The sequence below is a fragment of the Carcharodon carcharias genome, chromosome 7 (assembly GCF_017639515.1).
Source record: "Carcharodon carcharias isolate sCarCar2 chromosome 7, sCarCar2.pri, whole genome shotgun sequence".
NCBI classification, from domain to species: Eukaryota; Metazoa; Chordata; class Chondrichthyes; order Lamniformes; family Lamnidae; genus Carcharodon; species Carcharodon carcharias.
The window spans coordinates 117,178,693-117,203,471 of NC_054473.1; the positions used below are offsets into that span (position 1 = coordinate 117,178,693).

Here is a 24,779-nt window from a genome sequence, read left to right on the forward strand (position 1 = left end):
TGAACAAACATGATGAAAGCACCTTCACAGTACCGTCACAGTCTTTAAGCTATTGCTTTTGAGCATCTGAAGAACCAAACATTGACTTGACCTGGTATTTTTAATTATACGATCGTATCTCCTTTTTTATTTAGTTTTCCTGGAACATTGACCAATTAACATGCAGGTGAGTTGGTCTTTGTCTCGTGTCAGTGGTACTCACATATACATGAGCGATCTACAGTGACATTTTCCAGCTCAGCGGGGAAGCTCTGGGTTTCTTGTCTCATTCTTCACCTGCACGCAACTCCCTCAGTCATATCACGTGGAAGCATGGGCATTGTTTCTAAATTATACCAATAACACTTAACTATGTACCACCAGGGCCAACTCCCAAGATATTGCTGTGCCTGCCACAGCAAATCCAAGGGAAATTTCCAGCAGTTCAATATTAAGATAGATGTCACCTTATTTGATTATTGCCAGCATCGGCATACCTCCAACTCCATCAACTACCCTGGCTGCAAAGTGAGATCAACACCAGTGATACATAATCTCAGTAGTTTGTTCAACCTTTGTTCAGTTTGTTGCCAAGACTGACTTGAGAACTACCCATTTATGCCCATACATCACCTCCATTGCTACTAAACACTTCTCCATGTTTTCATCTAGTCATGATCAATTTCTGAAACATTGGGAGCAATGTTAAACTAAACTACCGAACAAATTTTTTAAGAATTCTTTGATGGAATGTGAGCATCGCTGGCAAGGCCAGCTTTTATTGCTCATCCCTAACTGCCATTGAGAAGGTGGTGGTGAGCCACCTTCTTGAATCACTGCAGTCTATCTGTTGTAGGTACATCCACAGTCCTGTTAGGAAGGGAGTTCCAGGACAGGTGTTGGATGTAACAAACTCAGCACTGATTAATATTGGGCAGGACACGGTTACGTTCAATTTCATCAGTTTCCCAAAAGGCAGGTCAGGTTAAAATTTTCCTCAATGTCCACAACGGTCCCACCTGCTTCACAAACATCAGTACTCACGGTTTAGTACTACACCGGGACATGCCACGATCCATTTAGGTCACTGGAACAGCTTATCTGGATCAGCTTAAATTAAACCATCCATTAAAACTCACAGTACTCAATTCTGTGCATGCAGGCATCTAAGAGTAGAGAATTAAGATGATGATTTTACTGGTCTCATTTCCAAAGTGGCTTCAAATATCAGTTCTGAACCCCTCATAGCAATCATTCACCTGCTAGAGTTTTAGAATGGTTTTCAGTGAAACTTACTTTCGGGACTCTTTCCTGGCATCCCAACTTCCTTTGGTCCAACCTTATCACCCTCTCTTCTCCCATCATCTTCTGTTGATTCAGATTTGTTTCTTTCTTCAGTGCTAGAACATGTGTGTTCATGGCCATCAGACTCCTTCACCTCAGCCTCCTGCTCATCTTCATCATCATTATTATCCGAGGTTGCGAGGAAATGCAGTTTTAAGCCAGTAAAATTGGATAGGAGCAGGAACATGGCCTCAGAACAAAACAGTTTCATACACTTGGCAAGAACGTCAGGGAGGCCATCTTCCTCTGCTTGATCATAGCATCTATAAAACAAAGAAGAAATATCACAGTACCTGTTACATACCAGAAAAATAAAAGGACCAGATATTGGTTCCTCAATACTGACAAGGTTTGTCATTTATTTCAGTGGTACAGTGGGATCTGTCATATCTCTGAAGTCTGAATATACTTCAACATGAACTGGGCTTCTCACATGTATCAGTACTTAAAGAACCAGTTATATAACTCAACATCAGGATGTATCAAGTACACTGGGGAAGAGGATGCAGACTGAGGCTGGGCCTCCAGTTGAGGTCTAATGAGGATGGGTATAAGGCAGCAGTCAGACCACAAGCATGGCAAACTATAGCATGGAGTGGGCAGAATCAAGCTGGGAGGGGGAAGGCTGCCTGCAGAGTCAGGGTGGAGCAGAGACGCTGGTGTAAGATCAAAAGTGGACACACTGTTTTCATGGCTGTCAATGTGATTGGTCCCTGTTAATCACACTAGCTACAATACCACATGACTATCACAGACCAAATGGCAAGGTCCAAAGGACACTCAAACATGATATGGTGCAGCCACATTTTCACAAAGTGATATGATTTTAAAAGTAATAGATGAGATAGAAAATTTCCCCACCATAACCCAACTGCTTTAAGCAAAAGCTTGAGCTTGCTTCCCAAATGGTCTGTAAAGTAACAAAATGTGTTTGGAGAGAAGCACCAATGTGTTATAGCAACAATACATGGTGCCACTAAGCAAAGACAAAGGTGCTCAATTGTACAGAACTCATCATCCATAATGTTGTGAGGAATGAAAAAATAAAACAAGGGAGGTCCATTATACAACCCTATAAATCAGCTGGCAGGACCTGTAATACGCATCTTCTTTGCATGTGGATGAAAAAAGGTTTGATAGGAATATTGAAAAAAGGTTTAATATTTTTGTATTTACATGTTGTAGTGCAAATAATAGCTTTGTTTCCCTAAAACAAGAAAGTGTTGTGACATTCACAGAATCACAGAACCACAGAATCATAGTGCAGAAGAGACCCTTTGGCCCATTGAGTCTGCACCGACACGTGAGAAACACCTGACCTACCTACCGAATCCCATTTACCAGTGCTTGGCCCATAGCCTTGAATGTTATGATGTGCCAAGTGCTCATCCAGATACTTTTTAAAGGATGTGAGGCAACCCGCCTCCACCACCCTCCCAAGCAGTGCATTGCAAACCGTCACCACCCTCTGGGTAAAAAAGTTTTCCTCATATCCCCCTAAACCTCCTGCCCCTCATCTTGAACTTATGCCCCCTTGTGACTGACCCTTCAACTAAGGGGAACAGCTGCTCCCTATCCACCCTGTCCTTGCCCCTCATAATCTTGTACACCTCGATCAGGTCGCCCCCTCAGTCTTCTCTGCTCCAACAAAAACAACCCAAGTCTATCCAACCTCTCTTCATAACTTAAATGTTTCATCCCAGGCAACATCCTGGTGAATCTCCTCTGCAACCTCTCCAGTGCAATCACATCCTTCCTATAATGTGGCGACCAGAACTGCACACAGTACTCCAGCTGTGGCCTCACCAAGGTTCTATACAACTCCAATATGACCTCTCTACTTTTGTAATCTATGCCTCGATTGATATACGTAAGTGTCCATATGCCTTTTTCACCACCCCACTAACATGCCTCTCTGCCTTCAGAGATCTATGGACACACACGCCAAGGTCCCTTTGTTCCCCAAAACTTCCTAGTGCCATGCCGTTCATTGAATACTTCCTTGTCAAATTACTCCTTCCAAAGTGTATCACCTCACACTTTTCAGGGTTAAATTCCATCTGCCACTTATCAGCCCATTTGACCATCCCGTCAATATCTTCCTGTAGCCCAAGACACTGTTAACCACCCGGCCAATCTTTGTGTCATCCGCCCAATCTTTGTGTCATCTGCATTGCCATTCTCTTCTGGTTCCAGGTTTAGACTTCCTGGATTTTTTAGCATAATGTATTCCCTGCTGCATCTTCGCTGCAGTTGCGACCTCATGATGCATACAGTCGGTTAACTGTGCCTTTAATCACTCCACAGTTCTAATATCCATAGGCTCCAATCTTCTGAGTTCGGAGAACCACCTACCTCTTGTTGGCAGGTCCTCTTCTCTCCCATTTAATATCTGAGCTGTGTAAAGCCTCACAAACCATCTCAAACTTTTCTTTCTGCGTAATTAGAGGAAATGTTAGTGTTATGGTTGCACTCTGGAATGCCAACACAGCAAAGCTAAGTCAATTTGTATGGCAGATAGAAACAAACCATTTACTCCATCTAATAGTGCACAGCTCTTTTATTTGTTGGTATCAACTGAATGCATATTACATAGCTATATGGCTCACATACATCTTGGTGTCAGCTCCCTTGCATGTACAGTACACATCAAATAAAAAAAAATCACTCCAATATGGGACCATGTAACATGTGCCTTGATGCTAAGTCTGCACCCTTTACAGGTAAGAGGAATAATGTGCTCCTACTACAGTGCAGCTTCAAGTCTCAGCGACAAGTTCTGTACAAGCATGACATAAGCTGATGTATAAAAAGCTATAGCAGCCCGTTCACTAAAAGGTTTAATGTAACATAAGTCAAGCACCACAAGATGCAAGACAAACTATTAGGTTTCCATGTTTCTTGCTAAGATCTAACCAGATTTTTCTAACCTTTTAGTACGAAGCCAATGATACAGTTTGGATTTTTACCAGCACCTGTTTCTGTGTGGCATGGTTTTAGGCAGAGTAAAGAATGGAGTGAAACAGGGCTGTGTCCTAGCCACCACATCTTCTTCTACATGTCTTCCCTCCAGTTACGAAAGCAGTCCACTTGCAACTAGGTCAGATGGTAATCTATAATCTATCAAGACTGAAAGAAAAGGCAAAAACAAATTGTACCTGATCAGGAAACTCCTCTACACTGATGATGCTGCACTGGTCGCCCACACAGAAACTCATCTACCAAGACTCATGGACTGCCTCTCCCACACCTGTAACTTGTTCTCCCTGACTATAAGCATGAAGAAAGCCGTGGTCATGGGACAAGATATTGTATCTCCGCCCCTGATCACACAAAATAAAAACCCACTGGAAGTGGTTAGCAAATTCTGCTAACTTGGATCCACAGTGACAGGCAATCTGTTCCTTGGTGCAGAGCGCAATACACTCATAGGGAAAGCAGCTATCACTTTTGGCCAACTCACAAAACATGCATGGGATAACACCAAGCTGACCCTTCAGACAAAGCCAAAAGCTTATAAAGCCTATGTTCTCAGCACCTGTGAAGCACAAGTGACTTATGGTTACCAGGAAAATAAGGTCAATAATTTCCATCTTGACTGTCAGCGGCAAAATCATGAATGCAACAGTCCTCTCAGAGGCAGAGCTCTGAGTGTGTTGACACTATTTGAACAGAGGTAGCTTCGATGGATCGAACACGTCCGCAGGATGAAAGACGGTCGCAAATCCAAGGACCTTCTGTACAATGGGGTGGCCAAAGCCAGACAACTCATGGGCCATCCAAGTCTCCGCATCAAGCATGACATGAAGACTTTAAACATCGGCTATTGCATCTAGGAGTCAATAGCTAGTGAAAGATAGGATTGGCAATACCTACTGTGGGCTAGCATGTACCATCACAATGACCACTAGCTACAGCAGCTTGGCAACAAGCGCCAACACTAAAAACAACATTCTACAATGTCACTTGGCAGCTTGACGTACAGCGCTTGGGTCAGAACCCTTGCCTCTTAAGGATTGGGCTTCATAGTCATGAGCAAAGGTGTGCCAAATGAAGACACTCGACTTAAATGGATTGTTTGCTGTATGTCCATCACTCGTAAATGGAAGGATACCAACACAAATTTCTCAGGCAATCGTTTCAGGAGTTTTCACAAGCAGAAAACAAATTACAACCTAAAACTAGCCTCTAATGCATAGTCCAGGACTAACAGTTAACCAACGATCATGCTAAGCTCCTGAAAATTAAGATGATCAGGCCACTTACAGGAGTTCTTGATGGCACTATACTGACAAGGTGTCTATAACAGTATTAAATTAATAACAAACTCAAAGAACAGAAACCTTTTTAAAGTGTCATCTTTGTTAGAAGTGTAGCAAACTGCTCAATGTGCTGGTTATGATTTTGCCTGTTCTTCCACCTCTGGGAATCAGGTTATTTAGGAGAACTTTCGTATACAGTGCCTTTCATCATCTCAGAAAGTCCCAAAGTGCTTTTCAACCAATGAAGTACTTTTGAATTGTACTCATTGTTATGAAGTGAAACTTGGCAGCCAATTTGCACACAGCAAGCTCCCAGAAACACCAATGAGGTAATGACAAGATAATCCGCCTTGTAGTGCTGGTTAATGGATAAATTTTAGCCAGGGTTGTCAAGAGAATTAAAACAAAAAACAAAAAACTGCGGATGCTGGAAATACAAAACAAAAACAGAATTACCTGGAAAAACTCAGCAGGTCTGGCAGCATCGGCGAAGAAGAAAAGAGTTGACATTTCGAGTCCCCACAACCCTTCGATAGAACTAGGCAAATCCCAGGAAGGGGTGAAATATAAGCTGGTTTAAGGTGGTGGGGGGAGAGAAGTGGAGGAGGGTGGTGTGGTTGTGGGCAAAAGCAGTGATAGAAGCAGATCATCAAAAGATGTCGCAGACAGCAGAACAAAAAAACACATAGGTGTCAAAGTTGGTAATATTATCTAAACGAATGTGCTAATTAAGAATGGATGGTAGGGCACTCAAGGTATAGCTCTAGTGGGGGTGGGGGGAGCATAAAAGATCTAAAAATATTTTTAAATAATGGAAATAGGTGGGAAAAAGAAAAATCTATATAATTTATTGGAAAAAAACAAAAGGAAGGGGGAAAAAACAGAAAGGGGGTGGGGATGGATGGGGGAGGTCAAGACCTAAAGTTGTTGAATTCAATATTCAGTCCGGAAGGCTGTAAAGTGCCTAGTCGGAAGATGAGATGTTGTTCCTCCAGTTTGCGTTGGGCTTCACTGGAACAATGCAGCAAGCCAAGGACAGACATGTGGGCAAGAGAGCAGGGTGGAGTGTTGAAATGGCAAGCGACAGGGAGGTTTGGGTCATTCTTGCGGACAGACCGCAGGTGTTCTGCAAAGCGGTCGCCCAGTTTACGTTTGGTCTCTCCAATGTAGAGGAGACTGCATTGGGAGCAACGAATGCAGTAGAAGAAGTTGGGGGAAATGCAAGTGAAATGTTGCTTCACTTGAAAGGAGTGTTTGGGCCCTTGGACGGTGAGGAGAGTGGAAGTGAAGGGGCAGGTGTTACATCTTTTGCGTGGGCATGGGGTGGTGCCATAGGTGGGGGTTGGGGAGTAGGGGGTGATGGAGGAGTGGACCAGGAGGGAACGATCCCTACGGAATGCCGACAGTGGGGGTGAAGAGAAGATGTGTTTGGTAATGGCATCATGCTGGAGTTGGCGGAAATGGCGGAGGATGATCCTTTGAATGCAGAGGCTGGTGGGGTGATAAGTGAGGACAAAGGGGACCCTATCATGTTTCTGGGAGGGAGGAGAAGGCATGAGGGCGGATGCGCGGGAGATGGGTCAGACACCGTTGAGGGCCCTGTCAATGACCGTGGGTGGAATACCTCGGTTTAGGAAGAAGGAGGACATGTCAGAGGAACTGTTTTTGAAGGTAGCATCATCAGAACAGATGCGATGGAGGCAAAGGAACTGAGAGAATGGGATGGAGTCCTTACAGGAAGCGGGGTGTGAGGAGCTGTAGTCAAGGTAGCTGTGGGAGTCGGTAGGCTTGTAATTGATATTGGTGGACAGTCTATCACCAGAGATTGAGACAGCGAGGTCAAGGAAGGGAAGTGAAGTGTCAGAGATGGACCACGTGAAAATGATGGAGGGGTGGAGATTGGAAGCAAAATTAATAAATTTTTCCAAGTCCTGACGAGAGCACGAAGCAGCAACAAAGTAATCATCGATGTACCGGAAAAAGATTTGTGGAAGGGGGCCGGAGTAGGACTGGAACAAGGAATGTTCCACATACCCCATAAAGAGACAGGCATAGCTGGGGCCCATGCGGGTACCCATTGCCACACCTTTTACTTGGAGGAAGTGAGAGGAGTTGAAGGAGAAATTGTTCAGTGTGAGAACAAGTTCAGCCAGACGGAGGAGAGTAGTAGTGGATGGGGATTGTTCGGGCCTCTGTTCGAGGAAGAAGCTAAGGGCCCTCAGACCATCCTGGTGGGGGATGGAGGTGTAGAGGGATTGGACGTCCATGGTGAAGAGGAAGCGGTTGGGGCCAGGGAACTGGAAATTGTTGATGTAACGTAAGGTGTCAGAGGAATCACGGATGTAGGTGGGAAGGGACTGGACAAGGGGAGAGAGAAGGGAGTCAAGATAACGAGAAATGAGTTCTGTGGGGCAGGAGCAAGCTGACACGATCAGTCTACCGGGACAGTTCTGTTTGTGGATTTTGGGTAAGAGGTAGAAGCGGGCCGTCCGAGGTTGGGCGACTATCAGGTTGGAAGCTGTAGGAGGAAGATCCCCAGAGGAGATGAGGTCAGTGACAGTCCTGGAAACAATGGCTTGATTTTCAGTGGTGGGGTCATGGTCCAGGGAGAGGTAGGAGGAAGTGTCTGTGAGTTGACGCTCAGCCTCCGTGAGGTAGAGGTCAGTGCGCCAGACAACAACAGCACCACCCTTGTCAGCGGGTTTGATGACGATGTCAGGGTTGGACCTGAGAGAATGGAGTGCAGTAAGTGCAGCAAGAGAGAGATTACAATGGGTGAGAGGAGCAGAGAAATTGAGACAACTAATGCTGCACCAACAGTTCTCAATGAAAAGATCAAGGTGGTGCTGTTGTTGTCTGGCACACTGACCTCTACCTCGCGGAGGCTGAGCATCAACTCACAGACACTTCCTCCTACCTCTCCCTGGACCATGACCCCACCACTGAACATCAAGCCATTGTTTCCAGGACTGTCACTGACCTCATCTCCTCTGGGGATCTTCCTCCCACAGCTTCCAACCTGATAGTCGCCCAACCTCGGACGGCCCGCTTCTACCACCTACCCAAAATCCACAAACAGAACTGCCCTGGTAGACTGATCGTATCAGCTTGCTCCTGCCCCACAGAACTCATTTCTCGTTATCTTGACTCCCTTCTCTCTCCCTTTGTCCAGTCCCTCCCCACCTACATCCGTGATTCCTCTGAGACCTTACGTCACATCAACAATTTCCAGTTCCCTGGCCCCAACCGCTTCCTCTTCACCATGGACGTCCAATCCCTCTACACCTCCATCCCCCACCAGGATGGTCTGAGGGCCCTTAGCTTCCTCCTCGAACAGAGGCCCAGACAATCCCCATCCACTACTACTCTCCTCCGTCTGGCTGAACTTGTTCTCACACTGAATAATTTCTCCTTCAACTCCTCTCATTTCCTACAAATAAAAGGTGTGGCTATGGGTACCCGCATGGGCCCCAGCTATGCCTGTCACTTTATGGGGTATGTGGAACATTCCTTTTTCCAGTCCTACTCCGGCCCCCTTCCACAAATCTTTCTCCGGTACATCGATGATTATTTTGGTGCTGCTTCGTGCTCTCGTCAGGACTTGGTAAAATTTATTAATTTTGCTTCCAATCTCCATCCCTCCATCATTTTCACATGGTCCATCTCTGACACTTCACTTCCCTTCCTTGACCTCGCTGTCTCAATCTCTGGTGATAGACTGTAAACCAATATCCATTACAAGCCTACCGACTCCCACAGCTACCTTGACTACAGCTCCTCACATCCCGCTTCCTGTAAGGACTCCATCCCATTCTCTCAGTTCCTTCGCCTCCGTCGCATCTGTTCCGATGATGCTACCTTCAAAGACGGTTCCCCTGACATGTCCTCCTTCTTCCTTAACCGAGGTTTTCCACCCACGGTCGTTGACAGGGCCCTCAACGGTGTCTGGCCCATCTCCCGCGCATCCGCCCTCATGCCTTCTCCTCCCTCCCAGAAACATGATAGGGTCCCCCTTGTCCTCACTTATCACCCCACCAGCCTCTGCATTCAAAGGATCATCCTCCGCCATTTCCGTCAACTCCAGCATGATGCCACTACCAAACACATCTTCCCTTCACCCCCACTGTCGGCATTCCGTACGGATCGTTCCCTCCTGGTCCACTCCTCCATCACCCCCTACTCCCCAACCCCCACCTATGGCACCACCCCATGCCCACGCAAAAGATGTAACACCTGCCCCTTCACTTCCACTCTCCTCACCGTCCAAGGGCCCAAACACTCCTTTCAAGTGAAGCAACATTTCACTTGCATTTCCCCCAACTTAGTCTACTGCATTCGTTGCACCCAATGCAGGCTCCTCTACAGGAGAGACCAAACGTAAACTGGGCAACTGCTTTGCAGAACACCTGCGGTCTGTCCGCAAGAATGATCCAAACTTCCCTGTCGCTTGCCATTTCAACACTCCACCCTGCTCTCTTGCCCACATGTCTGTCCTTGGCTTGCTGCATTGTTCCAGTGAAGCCCAACGCAAACTGGAGGAACAACACCTCATCTACCGACTAGGCTATTTACAGCCTTCCGGACTGAATATTGAATTCAACAACTTTAGGTCTTGACCTCCCCCCTCCATCCCCACCCCCTTTCTGTTTTTTCCCTCTTCCTTTTGTTTTTTCCAATAAATTATATAGATTTTTCTTTTTCCCACCTATTTCCATTATTTAAAAATATTTTTAGATCTTTTATGCTCCCCCCACCCCCACTAGAGCTATACCTTGAGTGCCCTACCATCCATTCTTAATTAGCACATTCATTTAGATAATATCACCAACTTTGACACCTATGTGTTCTTTTGTTCTGCTGTCTGTGACATCTTTTGATGATCTGCCTCTATCACTGCTTTTGCCTACAACCACACCACCCCCCCTCCACTTCTCTCCCCCCACCCAACCCCACCCCCCCACCACCTTAAACCAGCTTATATTTCACCCCTTCCTGGGATTTTCCTAGTTCTGTCGAAGGGTCATGAGGACTCGAAACATCAACTCTTTTCTTCTCCGCCGATGCTGCCAGACCTGCTGAGTTTTTCCAGGTAATTCTGTTTTTGTTTTTTTAATCAAGAGAATTCCTCTGTTCTTCTTGCATTCAATTGACCAGGAAGATGGGCCCTTGATTTAATGTCTCATCTGTAAGATTGTATCTCTGCAGACTGCAAAGCTCCATTAATACTGCACTGGACTATGAGCCTAGATTATGTGCGTATGTCTTGAAACTTTCTGACTCAGGTGAGAGTACCAAGAGTGAGCCAAGACTGACACTTTAAATACATCTGAGCACTAGTTTAAGTTGTGCAAAAATTTTGAGTATTGTGAATATTTCCACTTTTTGAATTGCCACGAGATGGAACGGGTATCCTTCTTTATTAAGGAGTTTAGCATGATCAGAAGAAATGAATGTTATTCTATGTTGGTGGGTCTTTAAGTTTAATCTAAACAGAATCTGAATTCTACCCTATAACCCTGGAACAGGACTCTTCTCCTTTAAGTATCATGTCTATCACAATCTGTCTGCCTTGATACATGGCTTCCAAATGTCAAGCTAGCTTTCAGTGTCTATGTTTCTTTTTTTTTCAATGTCTGACTCCAGTGGCAGCTTTTAGCCTAAACAAAAAATGCCCTCTCTTTCCTCACTAGAGCTGAATCCACTATCATGAAGTACATCTGTATATGGAACATATCACAAAAATATCAGCAGTGAATAGAAGTGGACACCTCTGCTGACACTTGTACAAAGAAATGGATTAACTTCATGGGCCTTCCCTTGGCAGTTCCCAATGAACCACACCATTTTCCTATTCATGTTCCACAAGCATTTTTTAAAGGGCTCTTGCCTTTCAACCGAATTAATCTCGACTGAGTTTTCACCTTGAAAAAGTTCCTTAGAAGTATCTCTGATTTCTCCTCAAACTCATCCTGGACATGAACTTGAGTTGACACATCCAGGTAAGTTGGATTGATCCAGTCATAAAGAATTTCTTCCTGAAACATAACAAAAGGAAGCAAATATATTTCATCTAATTGGTATCACCGCAATACTAAGATCATCCCAAAGCATCAGCTTCCTGCTCTGTTCCAGCATAGCACTGGTTCTGTGTTCCAATTAGGTATTTAATCCTAAGATTTGGAATTCTCTGTCCCTCTTATCTGTTCCTCTTCAATTAAGATGTTTCTTAAAATCTCCCTCTTTGACTGAGATCCTGATCACTTGTCTTAATATCTCATTATACAGCTTAGGGTTGAATTTTGTTTTGTAATGTTCCTGTGAAGCACCTTGCAGCATTTTATTATGTTAAAGGTGCTATATGAATGGAAGTTCTTGCTATTGGATGTTCTTTCTGCCACTACATGACAGCCTCCTGCTAACTTCAGAAATGTTCTCACTTAAAAACAACTAAATAACACAGCAAAATGACAATGTGGTATGAAAAGTATTTTAATTATCTGATAATTAGACTGTATCTTGTTATTGGAAGAATGTACTAGATTTAATGGAAATGACCGGGGTCCCACCCACCGGCTGGACAGCCGGTGAGAACCTAGCTTTAGCACCACATTCTTTTTAAAAAAATTAATTTATGGGATGTAGGCCTTGCTGGCTAGGCGAGCATTTATTGCCCATCCCTAATTGCCCTTGAGAAGGTGGTGGTGAGTTGGCTTCTTGAGCCCTTGCAGTCCATGAGGTGTAGGTACACTCACAGTGCTGTTAGGGAGGGAGTTCCAAGATTTTGACCCAGCAACAGTGAAGGAACGGTGATATATTCCAAATCATGATGGTGAGTGGCTTGGGGGGGAACTTCCAGGTTGTGGTGTTCCCATGTATCTGCTGCCCTTGTCCTTCTAGATGGTAGAGGTCATGGGTTTGGAAGGTGCTGCCCAAGGAGTCTTGATGAGCTTCTGCAATGCACCTTTTAGATGGTATTCACTGCTGCCACCGTGCATTGGTGGTGGAGGAAGTGGATGTTGGAGCTGGTGGATGGGGTGCCAATCAGACGGGCTGCTTTGTCCTGGATGGTGTCAAGCTTGTTGTGTTGTTGAAGCTGCACTCATCCAGGCAGTTGGAGAATATTCCACTGGCAGTGGGTGGTGGCATAGTGGTATTGTCATTGGACAAGTATCACAGAAACCCAGAATAATGCTTTGGATCACCCCAGGAGTAGGGTGCGGTGTAATGGCAGAACAAACATCCAATCCAGCAACAGTGGGATGAGGCCTTTAAGTGGCAGAGGCAGGAACACCAGCCACAAGCCTTCCCTCCACAGACTTAATCTAGGTGGATACAGGAAGGGGGTCCCCACCGGGTCCCCACCCACCCAGGGGTCCCCACCCATCCATCACCTTGCTGCCCAATTAAATGCACCCCCCCACAAAATTCGCCATGGGGAATTGCAGCCAATGATGCAATGGCTTTTTGTATTGGAAGTTGGATACTACACCACGTTGCGCTCAGTTGCTGGTTGCAGCTCACGGAATGGTATAGGCAGAGACCTGTGAGAAAGCTAATGGTTAGGATGCAGTTGTTGGAGACTGTTTAGTCATGGAAAACTCTGGTACAGGGATTCCATTTCCTTTGTTAGCAAAAAGAGTTACATTAAATAGTAAAACATAGTATTTAATAGAGCTTTATGTGTTGGAGATCCTCAGTGAATCTTCAAATTATAAATTTAATGCAAAAATCAACAAGCACCCTTCAATCATATCTGAAACATTCCTACTAGCTCAGGATAAGGCTGTATCACAAGCTCAAAAATTGGAACTTGCATTGCAATTCACCAGAAGATTGTCTGGTATATAGGGTTAAATTATGAGGACAGGTTGCATAAATATGTCTTATATTCCCTAGTGCATACAAGATTGAAGGGTGATCCAATTGAGATGCTTGAAATGTTAAGTGGACTGAATAGGTTTGATACAGAGCTAGTATCGCCTCTGGTGAGGGAAATCAAGAATCGCGTTGGGGGTGCAGGGTGTGCTGGGGGCATAACCTTAAAATTCGAGCTAGTCTATTTAGCAAGGAAATCAGGGAGCAGTTTTTCACACAAAGGATAGTGGAATCCTGGAACTCCCCACCAAAAGGATGTGGATGATGGGTTAATTGGAATTTTAAAGACAGGGATATGTTTTTGTTAGATAAGGGTACCAAGTGATATAGGGCCATGAGGGGCACCTGGGGACATTTTATTACATTAAAGATACTATATAAATACAAATTGTTGTTGTTATTGTTATGAATTATTGAAATGGCAGACCAGGCTCAAGAGGATAAATGACCTATGCTTGTTCCTTATTTTGTAAGAAATATTTTTGGCGAATTTTACATTGATTTGAGCAGTTTGGATAACCATTGTTGTTATCAAGCACTCACAGATAAGGTATAACACAGGTTAGACACAGAGCAAAACTTCCCGTACTCTGGCCAACAACAAACCTCAGCCCCAGAAGATGAACCCCTACCACATCAGTTATGATATTTTCCATTTCCAATGTCAGCCACTTTTGAGGCCTTTCTAACAAATGACAATTGCCAAATGATGGGTATGTTGATACAGTGGTTTACGCCCAAGATCATTTCATATATTAAACAGCTGAAGAGGAGACCTTTCTCATCCCATCTGTCTTGTACTGGATTGAAATCCAAGTCTCGGAGGTGAAATAGTAATACGAGATTCCACAACAGCACTGAGTTCCCATCCCCAAAAGCGTGCTATTTTAATCAGGGTGAAACTTTAGTGTCCTGATTGTGGCTAAGATGTAGAATCTGAACTTACATCACTTGCAATATGTGGGTGTCGGGGAGAAAGAGATTCGATGTAACGAGGTGGCCTCTCCAATGATGACCCATGGAACCAACCGCTGACAGAAAGGCGGCACTTTCCCTCTGACAGAACTTCAGAAACCTGGATAGGTAAAATATGCAGAGCAGCATTAAGCATTGGATTCAGTCAGACATGTTATGCACTGCACTGAGAACAAGTTACTTGCTGCTTTATTAAATCACATTTCAACAATGAATGCTTTTATAAATAGCAAACTTTACCTTGTAATGAAAAAAACAATAGCAATTCCTAATATACCCTGCTACAAGGCACAGAAACCAAACCAGTGAATAAGGTGTAGATCCCACCTAATTTTTCAGTTCCATTTACAGAATGGATGCGTTCCAATGGGCCAAGTAATGGAATGGTGTAACCTCCAACAGCCATTAAACAGGGGTTGAAGTGGAGGTGGTGCAAAAGGAGCTGAAAGTGAGAAGGGCAACCCTGCTTTCCACTCCAAGGTCCCCTTCCCCAAGTTAGAATTGCAACATGTCTTGAAAGAGGCAACACATTTGAGTGCACAGTTAACCACTAGCAGTTCCAAACACTAAACGCTAGACTTCAGCTTCAGCATCTTTGCAACAGATGGCACAGCTCTGCATCTGGACCCAGAGCCTACATCATCAGTTCTACACAATTATTACCAGGCAAAGGATGTGTCTCTGTCCATAAATGCAGATCAATACAGACTGCCTCAGGTGCAGCTAAACCTGCCTATCATTCTTAATTCACGCTTTTTTCACAAAAGTAAAGAGGGATTCACATTGGAAAACCCACAGTCATAATGTTATGGACATACAAAAAAACTTAGCAATGCCAGATCACTTGACAGAAAACATCGTGACCAAATAAGCGGAAACAAGAGCTAAATAGTCTCTATATTATTCTGCATAACTTCATCGTTCATGTGCCACAAGTTGTTATCACTCAGCTTATCCTGAATTTTGTTACGTCAGTACCTGATGGTGAGACACAGGGGAAACCTCAAAGAAAACTAATGTGTTCCATGACGGAGTTAGAGACTTGGCGATTTGCTGAGGCTGATAATGTTCTGTAAAAGACAATTAATTTAGTTACATAATCATAAATCTAAATTTCCAGGGTCATGCATGCAGGGTAACTTTATTTAATTGCTAGTTATAAAAGGCAATATAATTTTGCACCCACTTCACATTAGAATCATCAAATTAAAGCCTCCACCCATCCCCCACTTCCAAATCTGCCTTAACTTGGACTAGAGATTGCAAGTGAAAGAAAAGAAATCTAACCCACTGCATCATCTAGTTCTGCATCAGGCAGTGGAAATTTTCAGCCACAATGCAGAACTGAGATTCAAGTTGGATTTCAAGTCATTGTCAGAGTTCTCATCAAGTTTTTCACCCATCCGACATTCAAAAGAGCAGACCTTAATCTTTGAAACCTCAGCTGGGTTAATAGGAGAAGGCCAGAACTAAAAAAAGGTTTTTTGACACAATTCCATGCATAATAGACAGCAGCATTCTAATTTTCCACATGAGACTCCTTACTTATAATGACCAGCCTATGTTTCCTCATTTTAATTTGGCCTGTCACAATAGTAATTTTAATTCTGAGTTCCACCATTAGAAACTGAAGCCTGCAAGGTCCATTTACCCTGCTGTAGCCTCGCTGTCCGTAAACACCAAAATCCTACCAACAGCATTAAGGCGCAGTGCTAACATGTACATGGAAGCACTGTGTTAACACAATGGTTATGCCCAGTATCCAGCATTGTACCAGGATATTCATAATGTCAATTGTCATTAATTGTGACTTCAAGTTTGACACAAAACTGATGTCTACAACTATGCTGAGTGTCAGATTAACAAATCCCGGGTGGAAGCACTAATTAGTCAGGGCTAAAGCTGGAACATGCAATTACCTTTAGTTAATCCTACTCACCATCTGCACCATAAAGGTCCAAAGTGCCACCGTCACTTGTTCTCCACTCAGGAACAAGATACAGGATGAATGCTATTCTCCGTCCTTCTAACTCATCATCGTGACAGAGCAACACATCTGCAACAGCATCAGACTTAAATATCAGCACAGCCTGAGCATTTCATTTTCAGTTTAACAATTTTGACTGATGTGCTTATGAATTTTTGTAAAAATGTATTCCTCTGGGGCTCTGCTGATGGCTTAGTGAGTAACATCCAACATCCTGTACACCAAGCAACACAGGCCAGGAAAGTTCTAGATTCCATCACTGATCTGCAGTGACTTTGCTGATCTTAGCAATCATTGCTGTAGGAAGACTACAACAAATTGTCCTCATCCAATTCAATGGCACATGCTGCAGAGTGCACATGCGATAGCAGTCTGTAATCATCTGTGATGGCTCCATGGTCAAATACCCTGTTAATACTAGACATCCTATTTCATGTGAAGAAGCTTTGTGCAAAACAATGGACAGTTGTCAGCACCTGTGGAGCACAATTGGCAGGGTGAAGAATGCTTCTTACAAAAAAAATAGGAGCAGGAGTAGGCCATTTGGCCCTTCAAGACTGCTCTGCCATTATGATAATGGCTGATCATCTGACTCAATAGCCTGCTCTCGCTTTCTCCCCATATCCTTTGATCCCTTTCGCCCCAACAGCTATATCTAACTCCTTCTTGAAAACATACAATATTTTGGCCTCAACTATTTTCTGTGGTAGCAAATTCCACAGGCTCACCATTCTCTGGATGAAGAAATTTCTCCTCATCTCAGTCCTAAATGGTCTACCCCGTATCCTCAGACTGTGACCCCTGGTTCTGGACTCCCCCACCATCAGGAACATCCTGCCTGCATCTACTCTGTCTAGTCCTGTTAGAATTTTATAGGTTTCTATGAGGCCCCCCTCATTCTTCTGAACTCCAGCAAAAATAATCCTAACTGACTCAATCTCTCCTCATATGTCAGTCCCGCCATCCTAGGAATCAGTCTGGTAAACCTTCATTGCACTCCCTCTATAGTAAGTACATCCTTCCTCAGATAAGGTGACCAAAACTGCACAAAATATTCCAGGTGTGGTCCCACCAAGGCCCTGCATAATTGCAGCAAGACATCCCTGCTCCTTTACTCGAAACCTCTGGCTGTGAAGGCCAACATACCATTTGCATTCTTTACCGCCTGCTGCACCTGCATGCTTACCTTCAGCGACTGGTGTGCAAGGACACCCAGGTCTCATTGCACATTTGCCTCTCTCAATTTCTAACCATTCAGATAATAATCTGCCTTCCTGTTTTTGCCACCAAAGTGGATAACCTCACAATTATCCACATTATACTGCATCTGCCATGCATTGCCCACTCACTCAGCTTGTCCAAATCACACTGAAGCATCTCTGCATCCTCCTCACTGCTCACCCTCCTACCCAGCTTTGTGTCAACTGCAAATTTGAAGATATTACATTTAGTTCCCTCATCTAAATCATAATGTATATTGTGAACAGCTGGGGTCCCAGCACCGATCCCTGCAGTATCCCACTAGTCACTGCATGCCATTCAGAAAAAGACCCGTTTATTCCTATTCTGTTTCCTGTCTGCCTACCAGTTTTCTATCCATCTCACTACGCTACCCTCAATCCCATGCGCTTTAATTTTACATGCTAATCTCTTATGTGGGACTTCGTCGAAAGCCTTCTGAAAGTCCAAATAAACCACATCCACTGGCTCCCCCTCATCAACTCTACTAGATACATCCTCGAAAAATTCCAGTAGATTTGTCAAGCACGATTTCCCTCTCGTAAATCCGTGCTGGCTCTATCCGATTCTGCCTTTGTTTTCCAAGCGCTCAGCCATTAAATCTTTAATAAAGGACTCCAGAATTTCCCCCCCTACCAACATCAGGCTGACTCATCTATAATTGCCTATTTTCTCTCTACCTCCCTTTTTAAATAGTGGCGTTACATTAGCTACCCTCCAATCTATAGAAACTGTTCCAGAGTCTATAGAATCTTAGAAGATGACCACCGCTATTTCTTGGGCCACTTCCTTAAGTACTCTGGGATGAAGATTATCAGGCCCTGGGGACTTATCAGCCTTCAATCGCATTAATTTTCCAAACACCATTTCCCTACTAATGCTGATTTCTTTCAGTTCCTCCCTCTCACTAAACCCTGTGTTCCCCAACATTTCTGGTATGTTATTTGTGTCCTCGATTGTGAAGACAGAACCCAAAGTATGTATTTAGTTGGTCAGCCATTTCCTTGTCCCCCATTATAAATTCCCGTGTTTCTGACTGTAAAGTACCTACATTTGTCTTCACCAATCTTTTTCTCTTCACATACCTATAGAAGCTTTTACAGTCAGTTTTTGTGTTCCCCACAAGCTTACTCTCGTACTCTATTTTCCCCTTCTTAATCAATCCCATGGTCCTCCTTTGCTGAATTCTAAGCTGCTCCCAATCCTCAGGTCTGTTGTTTTTTCTGGCCAATTTGTATGCCTCTTCTTTGGATCTGATGCTCTAATTTCCCTTGTAAACCATGTTTTGGCTACCTTTCCTGTTTTACTTTTGTGCCAGACAGGAATAAACAATTGTTGCAGTTCACCCATGCACTCTTTGAATGTTTGCCATTGCCAATTCACCATTATCCCTTTAAGTAACATTTCACCATCCATCATAGCCAACTGTGTCTCACACCATTGTAGTTTCCTTTATTAAGGATTCAGGACCCTAGTCTCAGAATCAACTACATCACTCTACATCTTGATGAAAAATTCTATCATATTATGGTCGGTCATCCCCAAGGGGCCTTGTACAACGAGATTGCCAATTATTCCTTTCTCACTACACAATACCCAGTCTAGGATGGCCTGCTCTCTAGTTGGTTCCTCAAAGTATTGGTCCAGAAAACTATTCCATATACACTCCAGGAATTCCTCCTCTACAGTTTTGTTACAAATTTGATTTGCCCAATCTATAGGCAGATTAAAGTCACCAATAATAACAGATGTTCCTTTATTGCACACATCTCTAATTTCCTGTTTAATGTCATTCCCAACATCACTGCAACAGTTTGGGGGTCTATAGACAACCCCCACTAACATTTTTTGCCCCTTGGTGTTTCTCAGCTCTACCCATACAGATTCCACATCGTCGGAGCTAATATCTTTCCTCACTATTGCGTTAATTTCCTCTTTAACTAGCAATGCAACTCCACTGCGTTTTCCTTTTTGTCTGTCCTTCCTAAATACTGAATATCCCTGGATGTTCAGTTCCCATCCCTGGTCACCCTGCAGCCATGTCCCCCTAATCCCAACTATATCATACCTGTTTACATCTATTTGCGCAGTTAATTCATCCACTTTATTGCGAATGCTCCTCATGTTAAGGCACAAGGCTTTAAGGCTTGTCTTTTTAACATTACTTGTCCCGTTCCCACTATTTTTCGCTGAGGCCCTGTTTGATTCTTGCCCTTGATTTCTCTGCTTCTCACTTTTCTCATTCCCTTTTCTGTCTTTTATTCTTGTCCTTAATTCCCCCTCCTCTGACTCCTTTCATAGATTCCCACCCCCCTGCCATTTTAGTTTAAACTCTCCCCAACCACTCTAGCAAATATTCTCCCAAGGACATCAGTCCTGATGCTGCCCAGGTGTAACCTGTCCAGTTTGTACTGGTCCCACCTCTCCCAGAACCGGTCCCAATGTCCCAGGAATCTGAAACCCTCCCCCTCACACCAACTCTTCAGCCACGTGTTCACCTGATACATCTTGCTATTTCTTCTCTGACTAGCACAAGGCACTGGTAGTAATCCTGTGATCACTACCTTTGAGGTCCTACTTTTCAAATTACTTCCTAACTCCCTATATTCTGCTTTTAGCACCTCATCCCTTTTTTTAAACCTACATCGTTTGTACCAATGTGTACCACGATCACTGGCTGTTCATTCTCCCCCTTCAGAATGCCCTGCAGCTACTCTGAGACATCCCTGATCAGCCTTCACAAGATCTCGCTAAAAGAGTACAGAGTCTTAACCCAAATCAGCATCAGCTCACCTTACCTGGCAGCACTTTCACCTCTCGTTTACATGATAAGAACAAGTCACACTCTAACATAATTCATGCTGATATTCCTGTGTACCTATCAATAGTGTTGTATTGTTAAAAGAGTATTCCTCTGACAAAACTTCAAACAGATGCCCTGTTCTATGTTTCATGAACAACAAAGCATGGCGTGCCCACAGTGCCCTGGTCAGCTATTCCGATTCAATCAACGCCAAAAACAAACTCGCCAGTTGTTCGTCTCACTGCCATATGTAAAATAGCTATCACATTTATATACATAGAAAATCACTACACTTCAAGGTATAATATTTTGTGACATTTGTGAAGGACATAAAAGGCGCTGTATAAAAAGGCCCCTTTCTCAAGTTTTCTCAATCTTCTGCAATTTGGTTCTTTATAGCCATCAGGAACACAAAAACTGCATCAGATGTACACTCTGCTTTTCTCTGAATACATCTACTACATTAAACAGAGCATCCAAAATAAATTTGAAACTAGCAAAAAAATTATAACATTATAGACCATCCTTAGAGCTGAGTCAAATTAATTAATTGTCTGCAATATTCTCAGAGCATACCATAAGACTATCATCTATTATCTATCATGTATACCAGCTTTGGTACACCAAACGTGCAATATTCCCAGTGTATCTGACATTACCAGTGCGACATGATGATGAATCATCTCCAGTTTAACATTGTTTATGCTATAATGTCCTCTGTGCCTACAGCAGTGCTTGTGAAATGTCACATATGCAATTGCTCCAGTGTGATACAAGTGCCAATGTGATCACATGCGCAATAACATCAATGTAATACAATACATACTGTACCCCCAGTAAAATGTACGCATGCAATATATCCAATGTGTAAAACATTATGTACTTAATGTTGTATACCTGTGTATTCATATTTAGCACAGGATAAATCCACTGTGCTTTCCAGTTTTATACCAACAATATCTGACAACCATGTACGTAAGTCTTCAAAGAGAGCCTTCCTGGAGAGAGAAAAACGGCTGACTGACTGAATCTTAAACAAACAAAATTAGATCATTAATTCCACAAAAATTAAACTGACTGGAAGAGAAAGATTCTACAGGAGATCTGCAGATACCATCTAGAATTAAGTATTTTACTTCACCGAGTACCGAATGAGAACAATGGTTTACACTAATACTGACACCTCAATGAAGGATAACACAGTGCCTTTTTCAAAGAGGGATACTGTGCAGCAAATGTTAAGTTTAGTCAAGTTTCTGACTGGCATCCCTTTAAGTGAAGGGTAAAAATTTTACAGCACATATATTCTAGCAAACCCTGGCTGAAAGTTGTGCGAAATGGTCAAACTAACTATCGCCTTTAAAAAGGCAGTTACTTTTGTGAACCTAATGTACAAAACTAAAGTTTCAAAAATGAACAATTCATAAAGTGATTGACAATGTGCACAGTTACTCTGCTAGTCAGAGAACTATTCTACACTATCTACAAGTCCCTTATCTTGCCACAGCTGACTGTACTGTGCCATCTCCCTTTCCTGACATTCTTAAGTTAACCAGAAGCTAGTATCACATCGTGTGTTTATTATAGGCCCCCAGATAGTCAGCAGGAAATTGAGGAGCAAATATGTGCACAATTTGTGGAGGTGCGTAAAAACAATAACAATAGGCTAATTATATTAGGTGATTTCAACTTTCTCAACATTAACTGGGATAGACATAGTGTTAAGGGCTTGGATGGAGTGGATTTCTTGAAATGTGTACAGGAGAACTTTTTAGGTCAATATGTAGAGGGTCCAACAAGGGACAGTGCATTGCTGGACCAAGTTCTGGGGAATGAAGCCACACAGGTGGCTGAGGTGGTGGTGGGCGAACATTTTAGTGATAGCGACAACATTGTATGGTTTAAGTTTGTTATGGACAAAGAAATTGACAAGTTGCAAAAAAATGTTTTGAATTGAGGGAGAGTGAATTTTAGTAAAATAAGGCAGGATCTAGCCAAGGTAGACTGGGAACAGTTACTTTTGGGGAAATCTACAGAGGAACAGTGGGGGGTGTTCAAACAGGAAATGGGGAGGGTACGGGCTCAACATGTTCCTTCTAGGGTGATAGGAAGGAATAACAAGCCCAGAGAACCATGGATGACCAGAGATAATCAGGTTACGATGAGAAGGAAAAGAGAGGCTTTTAGCAGGTACAAGGGAAGCAAATCAGCAGAGGCATTAGTGGAGTACAGACAGTGCAGGGTGGAGCTTAAGAATGCAAGTAGGAGAGCAAAAAGGGGATATGAGAAAGCTCTGGCTGGTAAAGGTAAGGAAAATCCTATGATATTCTAAAAGTATATCAATGGGAAGAGGATAACCAGAGAAGAGTAGGGCCCATTAGGGACCAAGGGGACAATCTATGGGTGGAGCCAGAGGACATCACTAGAGAGTGTTGAATGAATACTTCACATCCGTCTTCACCCAAGAGAATGAGGATGAAGGTATCGAACTTGAGGAGAGAGACTGCAAATTGATATAGGGAGTGACAAGGTATTGGAGTTTTTGGCAGGCTTAAAAGTGGAGAAATCTCCAGGTCCAGATGATTTGTGTCCCAGACGGCTGAGGGAGGCAAAGGAGGAGATCGCAGGAGCTCTGACCCGAATTTTTAATTCCTCTCTGGCCATGAGAGAGGTGCCAGAGTACTGCAGAACAGCTAATGTGGTTCCGCTATTTAAGAACGGCTGTAGAGACAAGCAGGGAACTACAGGCCAGTGAGTCTCATGTCAGTGGTAGAGAAACTATTAGAAGGAGAGTATCTATCTCCACTTGGAGAGGCAAGGTTTGATCAGGGATAGTCAGCATGGCTTTGTCAGAGGGAGGTCATGCCTAACAAATTTGATTGAATTTTTTCAGGAGGTGACCAGGTGTGTAGATGAGGGTAGTGCAGTTGATGTACTTTATATGGATTTCAGCAAAGCCTTTGTCAAGGTCCCACATGGGAGACTTATAAAGAAGGCAAAGGCACATGGGGTACAAGGTAATTTGGTAAGGTGGATTCAAAATAGGCTTAGTTATAGGAGGCAGAGGATGATGACAGAAGGATGCTTTAGTGACTGGAAGCCAGTGTCCAGTGGTGTACCACAGGGACCCATGCTCGGTCCCCTATTATTTGTCATTTATATAAACGACACAGATGACTATGTGGGGGTTAGGATTAGTAAGTTCACGGATGACACAAAGATTGGCTGGGTGGTTAAGAGTGAGGTTGAGTGTCTTGGGCTACAGGAAGATATAGACGGGATGGTCAAATGGGCAGATAAGTGGCAGATGGAATTTAACCCTGAAAAGTGTGAGGTGATACACTTTGGAAGGAGTAATTGACAAGGAAGTATTCAATGAATGGCATGGCATCCGGAAGTTCTGAGGAACAAAGGGACCTTGGCGTGTGTGTCCATAGATCTCTGAAGGCAGAGGGGCATATTAGCGGGGTGGTGAAAAAGCCATATGGGACACTTGCGTTTATCAATCAAGGCATAGATTACAAAAGTTTAGAGGTCATGTTGGAAATGTAGAGAACCTTGGTGAGGCCACAGCTGGAGTACTGTGTGCAGTTCTGGTCGCCACATTATAGGAAAGATGTGATTGCACTGGAGGGGGTGCAGAGGAGATTCACCAGAATGTTGCCTGGGATGAAACGTTTAAGTTATGAAGAGAGGTTGGATAGACTTGGGTTGTTTTCGTTGGAGCAGAGAAGACTAAGGGGTGACCTGATCGAGGTATGCAAGATTATGAGGGGCAAGGACAGGGTGGATAGGGAGCAGCTGTTCCCCTTAGTTGAAGGGTCAGTCACAAGGGGCATAGGTTCAAGGTGAGGGGCAGGAGGTTTAGGGGGGATGTGAGGAAAAATTTTTTACCCAGAGGATGGTGACAGTCTGGAAGGCACTACCTGGGAGGGTGGTGGAGGCGGGTTGCCTCACATCCTTTAAAAAGTTCCTGGATGAGCACTTGGCACGTCATAACATTCAAGGCTATGGGCCAAGTGCTGGTAAATGGGATGAGGTAGGTAAGTCAGGTGTTTCTCATGTGTTGGTGCAGACTCGATGGGCCGAAGGGGCTCTTCTGCACTGTGATTCTGTCATTCTGTCTGATTCTGTGTGCTACACCTCCTCCTTGCAGAAAGTATCAGAAAGGGACCAGGAAGTGGACAAAGATTGCCACTGAAAGCATCAAGAGGGAACAAATGGAGAAGAGGGTCTATCATTGAATGTACTGGACAGCTTCCCTCATTCCTGTCAAAATTTCTCAAAATGATGGCCAAAATTGTCTATTAATTGT

General features: G+C 43.7%; 1 protein-coding gene across 8 annotated transcripts in view; it reads right to left on the reverse strand.

Annotated features, from left to right (window-relative positions):
• ogfod1 (2-oxoglutarate and iron-dependent oxygenase domain containing 1) overlaps positions 1-24,779 on the reverse strand; it is a 39,210-nt gene that overhangs the window by 5,147 nt on the left and 9,284 nt on the right. For 7 of the 8 annotated variants that reach the window (XR_005943573.1, XR_005943574.1, XR_005943575.1 and 4 more), the window contains 7 exons: positions 21,362-21,462; positions 16,375-16,491; positions 15,414-15,505; positions 14,407-14,535; positions 11,507-11,620; positions 3,679-3,758; positions 1,276-1,586 (listed from right to left, as the gene is read on the reverse strand). Coding sequence is in view for 4 of the 8 variants with exons in the window: in XM_041192058.1 (XP_041047992.1) it covers positions 1,276-1,586; positions 3,679-3,758; positions 11,507-11,620; positions 14,407-14,535; positions 15,414-15,505; positions 16,375-16,491; positions 21,362-21,462 (944 nt within the window). In the remaining 4 variants the exon portion in view is untranslated. Of the gene's footprint in view, positions 1,146-1,275; positions 1,587-3,678; positions 3,759-11,506; positions 11,621-14,406; positions 14,536-15,413; positions 15,506-16,374; positions 16,492-21,361; positions 21,463-24,779 lie in introns of all 8 variants that reach the window. The other variant, XM_041192060.1, reaches the window with a different exon arrangement.